Source organism: Theobroma cacao, chromosome 4 (genome assembly GCF_000208745.1).
Source record: "Theobroma cacao cultivar B97-61/B2 chromosome 4, Criollo_cocoa_genome_V2, whole genome shotgun sequence".
NCBI classification, from domain to species: Eukaryota; Viridiplantae; Streptophyta; class Magnoliopsida; order Malvales; family Malvaceae; genus Theobroma; species Theobroma cacao.
Genome location: NC_030853.1, coordinates 1,039,374 through 1,045,870, shown reverse-complemented (window position 1 = coordinate 1,045,870; position 6,497 = coordinate 1,039,374). Strand labels below are relative to the sequence as shown.

Below are 6,497 nucleotides of genomic sequence, written 5' to 3'. Positions count from 1 at the left end.
AGCCGATGATTGGTCTGTCAAATGGGTAGGGTACTACTCCTGCCATAACTCATAATTTAATTAATTTTATGGGTTTAGAATCTTCTTTCTCTTAGGATTCCTGGCTCTGCCCATGTGTACATGTCTACATTGGATTCCCCCCTTTTCTCTCAACTTTGTTCTTAGACCAATCCCTCTCTTTCCTTTCTTTCTACATTAATTAGCTCAAACCCAACCCATTATTTTCCCTTAGACGGCTTCTTTTGTAGCAGCAAAATCTTCAATTCCTTGTGAAGTGTGTACATTTTGCTGCAAAATGTAATAATGCAATGCAATTCAAGTCAACAATGTTGAAGATATTTCATGGGGTTTAAGTTTCCTTAACGGAATGGGTAAGGAAAGAACATAGATTTTGTCCTTGACTGGTGAGCCTTTCAACTATACAAACTAGTAGGTCAAATTGATTGAAGAATTAAAAGGAGAAAGCAACATTTATATTTCACTACAACTATTATAGGATAATGATATTTTTTTTGTCCTTTTTGTATTCCCACCCTTTATTCTTTTTGTTTTATATTTTTAATCCAAGTGTATATTTATACATATATATATTTATCATTGAGTCAAATGCTCAGAAGAATATGTAGATGTATTTACATAGACACGACTTGTTTTTTATGCCTACTAATCTAAACAATTTTACCATGATTGGCAGCATATAATGATCCCAATAAAATTTTGAATTGAATTATCAAAATGTTTTGAAGTTTAGATTTTTGTCAAGATTCCTTCTGCACAAGGGGGGACAGGATACTATATAGGGTAGTTAGCAAAATGCACTATCTACCAAGTATTCCCCAGGGTGTGTATTGGTTGAAGCTTGTTTTTAAAGCTCTCCCCCCTCTCATGTAGCCAATAAGGACTTCCTGCCATCTGATCTCTCAAAATAAGATACTATGTTCAGCCAAGATTGGCTCCTTGTTGTACCTGGGGGAGAAAGTGATGCCCCATATGGTTCAGTATTTCCAACATCACTTAGTTTTAGAGATTGTGATCAATGGAACAATAATTCTCCAACTAGTGCTAAACAATTGGTTTGTCCTAGGTTTGGAGTCACTTAGGGTCCCCCTTCAACCTTCAGTTAGAAGAAAAACAATCCTTGCTTATCCCCATCTCAAGATTATTTTATTATCTTTAGCATTAAAATAGCTTGAAAACACCAGCATTATGGTGTCCAATACTTTACTTTATGCTCTATCTCCATTATTGGTCATAAAAATGTGGCAATTGGGTGATGGATGATGGGAGGGAAACTGTTAAACTGAGTAATAGATTGAACTGCAAGTAGCTCTTCTAATGTCCTTATCAAGTTTGATGGTTTTGTATTTGGTCCCCACAGACAAGGAAAATAAATCAAGAAGGTTGCCCACTAAGATTTGGTGAGAAGGCATTAGGCCAAGACATGCAGAAGTCATTCACCTGGATGTAGCTTGCTTAAGAGATGAGTCCATTTCAGGATGGAAACACTATGAGACAAGAGCAGTTACTTTCATTGCTCAAGGGGATCCCTTGTTTATGTGCATGAACCCCTTTCTTTAAAGTATAAGGCCAAAAAGCTTTTTATTTTTCTTTTGATTTTGATTGTCAAAAAGAACAAAAAGACACCCTTAAAAAGCCATTGATTCGATAGCTGATCATGCAAAGAATTTGAAAGATTAATTGTATTTTTTGATGAAATAGCAGTTCACATTCACTGGTATAGACTTTCTGAAATCGTATTACACTACATATAACACCAACTGAGGGAAAGAAAAAAGTTAGTAGATAAAATCTGTTGCTTCCCACCTTGGGACAACAGGAAAAGCCATAAGTAATTAAGTGAAAGAAATATACTTATTACCTAATACAAACAAGCTAAGTTCATGTGACATCTGTTTACACAGTGACACTTAGGGTGAACACTGTAATCCAGAATGAGTACAATTATCTGTCAAAGTTACTTAAGAGACCATAAATTTTTAGTACAGCTTTACTACTATATGCTTTCTTAAAGGAAGCTAATCCCTAGAAGCCCTTTGTTTAATATGCAAAGAGAACCTTAAGATAAGGTTAAACTTTCTCCCACCCTCCCATTATCATCTTTTAGACAAATGGCTTGATCATGCACAGGATATCCTGTCTACTCCATTGTAAACAAATCTAGGTTTTTGTTGTGCAATAAACATGCCTGAAAATCTTATCCACTAACCACATCAGCTCTGGAATAATAAAGCTTTTAAGTTCACAAGCTATGCTCGCCATCGAGTGGTTTGAAAAATACTCACAAAAGTGAACAACCACCCCCCCCCTTCCTAGCTAGCCCTGCATTGGATTCCATGGTTTTAACTTGATGGAAGCTGGAAAAACATGTACAAATTTGGGTTAGTCAAGGGAGAATATTATATATAGATACATATATATATATATATAGATACACACACAAGTAAAGTGAACAGTACAGATACAATCAACCCAGTTGCAACCTGTTTGGTTTAAGGATCTCTGACCCTTTACCACACCATGGGCATGGAGACAAGACTGCATTACCTCCAAATAAATAATATTTTGATGGTACTTGATACTATTTCCAAAATTAACGCCTAAAAGACTAAATAGTTTCTCGTTGTCAAAAAAAAACAAAAAGCCCACATAGGATTCTAATGTAGCACTCAATATTACTTTGTCTTTTTATAATCAGAGAAAGCATAAGCAGCAACTTGGGGTTTGCCATGGAGTTCCGGGGGAGCTATAGGGTGGTGGGTCAGGTTAAGTGGGGCAGATAGGAAGATTAAAGATGGGTTTTGCAGAGCATAAAAGAAGTACTTGGGCTCTAAGAATATTTGGAGGAGGGATTGGCCACAGTCAATCACAAAATTATGTTGAAGCATTCCCTGCTATAGCATCTCAGCCATGTAAAAGATTTACTTTACAGTATTCGTTGGGACACTTAAAAGTTTTGGCCTTGCGTATGCCAAAAACCTATGTACTCTACACGTGTGTATTTTTGTGTGGAGTGGAGTACTCGGAAAGAGAGTTGAAAGAAAATTGGAATAAGTGCAAGATTGATATAAGATTCCTTGCCATTTTTTACTGAAAATATCTATGCCAATCATTTACTGAGACCCTGCCTGACCTGTAAATGGAGCAAAGATTTTGATGATCAAAGACCACAGAAGCTTGTGATGAATTATAGACTGTAGTGGAGCAAATTTGAAGGCAACTGTGCTCAGTGGCTCTGCCTGCAAACCACTTTTCTTCCTTATTACAGGTTACAAACCAGATTCTCTAGCTAAACTCGAATGACCAAAAACCAAAACTTTTCTTATAATCTTCAAGCTTCAATTCAAACATCTAAATGTCGTGGAGCGAATTTGAAGGCAACTGAGCTCAGTGGCTCAACCTGCAGACCACTTTTCTACCTTATTACAAGTTACAAACCAGATTCTCTAACTAAACTCGAATGACCAAAAACCAAAACTTTTCTAATAATCTTCAAGCTTCAATTCAAACATCTAAAGCGGTACAAGAAGACCCATAATCCGTACCATTCCAATACAAGCACCAAGAGAAAAAAGTATGAACTACTACTAGCTAAATAAAGCAAGAAACTTGAGAATATATACAACCAAAAAAAAAAATGAACTTCAACTGAACTAAAGTAAACTACACTAGTCATTTAATATCATGTCTTTGTACACCTTCAACTCTTCTCCACTATATTGATTAGAGGAGTTACTAATGCAAAAGGGAAAAAAAAAAAAAAAGGCACAACAAAACCTCCTAACCTAAAAGCTCAAACTTTTACTCTAAGGGAAAATAAGGAAAGCTAATTTCAAACTCAATTTGCTTTCTCAACATGAAGCTTAAATACTGTTTCCAAATCAGGAGGAGTAAAGAACTCCCTAACTCCAGTGTAATGGCATCTTGAAGGAGGCCTTCGCTTTCTTGGAGCAGGAGGGCAAGGTAGTTTGTCTGGTATTCTTGCTTCTTTTGAAGTTGGAGTGGTTGAACATGCTTCTTCTTCATCTTCTTCGATTTCTTTTCCTCTTGGTTTTGTGTTTATTGGCTTCAATGAAGTCCTTATAGCAATACCGGCTATTACCCATTTCTTCCCTTCAGAGTCTAATGCTCCATCTACTTGTGGCTTTTTGGAGAACCCCATTTGTAATCAGAATCGAAGGCGGGATTTTGAGTGAGGAAATGGTTGGTTTTTTGTATGAGAATGACTCAAAACAGAACAAAACAGAGCAATCCAAGAGAAAGGAAAGAGAGCCAAAGCTGCGAAAAGGTGATGTCTTTGACTGAAACCAGCCACAAAATGGAAACAAAGAAGAGAAAAAAAGATGAGTTTTTGATCAAAGGAATCAAAACAAATGAAGAAGCAGAGAGAATAGAATAAAAGAAAAGGAGAGAGCTTTGAACGAGGGGGAAAAGAAAGAGTTTTTGAGGGAAAATAAGAAAGAGCTGTGTCAAAGGGAAAGAGATGTTTATATTAACTTTGATTTCTTAAAAGAGATTGGAGAGAGAGGGAGGGAGCGAGACACAGTTGTTTCTTTAAGAGAGAGAAAGAGGGCGGGCTGCCCGGAAATTTACGGGCAGCCAAAACCGAGTGAAGAAAAATATTTTGGCGCCAAATTTTGGTAGGCTAATGAGCAACGGCTCTTTTTCCCGCCGAGATTACAACTGTTTTCCAGTTTTGCCCTTTGTTTTGACATTATTGATTCCTGGGAAGTGATGCTGCCCAGTCAGGGCACAATCACCGGCGTATTGGCAAAAGGATTTACCAAACGACGTCATTTACGCAGCAGTAGAGTGGGCTGAGCATGAAAATTTCCTTTGATTAGCCCATTAAAGTGTCCATGGATAATAGATTGACCTTATGATAGGCAATTTTGCCATGTTTAGTGAAATTTCAGTCACTAAGTTGATTTAATTCTCTCATTTGATATGTTTTACCGTTGGGAATACTACTAAAATACCTTTAAGATGTATGTATAGGACGTATCCGAACCACATACATATTGTGATTATTCATTAGTAATTCATATTTAATAAATAACATGTACATCGTATTTTTGTAAATATTTCGTGCATTATATATTCAAATACTTATACGCGATCAAATTTTTTATTATGTTACATATTGGTCGATTTAACAAGACTTCACTTATATAATAACATGATACGTCAGGTGAGTCTTCTCTTCATACCGGAAACCTCGATTCTCCACTACACATATATAATATCAATTACTTTATATAATACTCAAATAATTTTCAATACTTAAATTGATTAAAATGCCTTTAAATTTTAAATCATAATATGAAAAAGACAAAGTATTTATTTTATATTACAAATTCCGTATCATAACAATTTATTTGAAGATAATTAAAGTTTAAAATTATATGAATCCTACTCATATGTAAAAAAAAAAAAAAAAAAAACCCCTCACATCCTTTTTTTTCTAATTTAAATTTCCCAAATTTCAAATTTCAAAATCGAAGAAAAATAACTAATTATAGCATAAGGTTTGACTAGTGATGATCAACACGTGTGCATGTTTGGACCAAAAGGCCAAAAGAAAAATGGTAGAAAGCAAATTAAGTCCATACCATATTATTGAATGTAAAATTAATGGCTTGTACTTGATGGGGGCAAGGGAATCCTATGCGTGGGTTGAACCAGTTCGACAAAGGAGTAAATCCTCCAAGGAATTTATAGACAAATATCCGACCATATTTCCCCAACACTATATTGCAAATTCAATGCTTTCATTTCATGTGGGTAATATTAATAAAAATAATTCAATGTGAAAAATTCTTCCATTAATTATACCCAAGAGAAATTAAATCTTTTTGCTTTCATTTATAAAGCTAGTGTCTACTATAGTTTTAGGTTTCAGCTAATGAATAATTCTCATTACTATGCTTCACCAATCCACCTTACGTTATGACATTAATGTTATAAAAGAAAATGCAGTCGTATTTGTCAGATTCGGTAGCCGTGAGAGATTGTTCATGTTACACTTTTGGTTTGCTTGTTGCGTGCACGATAAAATAACTTAATTTATTTTGTAGGTATAATATTTGAAATTTTTTTAAATTATTTTAAATTTTTTTTATTTTTTAATTACATTAAATCAATTTTATATACTTTTAACAACGATTGATTAATTATCATCAATTAGAATGTCATTTGTCATTTTATTTCCATGTAATGTTGATATGACAATGACATGAAGGATAAAAAATGTTACATGATAATATCATTATACCACGTCATCATTCATTATGACATGTTAGGTGACATAGAATGATAAATAATATTTTGATAAAAGATAATTAGTCAATCATTAATCATTAAGATTTGAATTGATTGCAATAAAAAAATAAAAATTTATTTTAATTTTTCTAAATATATAGTTAAATCTGTAAAAATGAATACATTTGGGATTATGAAAATTTATTAATTAATCGATA

The 6,497-nt window shown here is 34.2% G+C and overlaps 1 protein-coding gene across 1 annotated transcript; it reads right to left on the bottom strand.

Annotated features, from left to right (window-relative positions):
* LOC18600830 lies at window positions 3,480–4,458 on the bottom strand. The gene has a single exon (XM_007031510.2). The coding sequence runs from the start codon at window positions 4,178–4,180 to the stop codon at window positions 3,857–3,859; it is 324 nt and encodes a 107-aa protein (XP_007031572.1). The 5' UTR covers window positions 4,181–4,458; the 3' UTR covers window positions 3,480–3,856.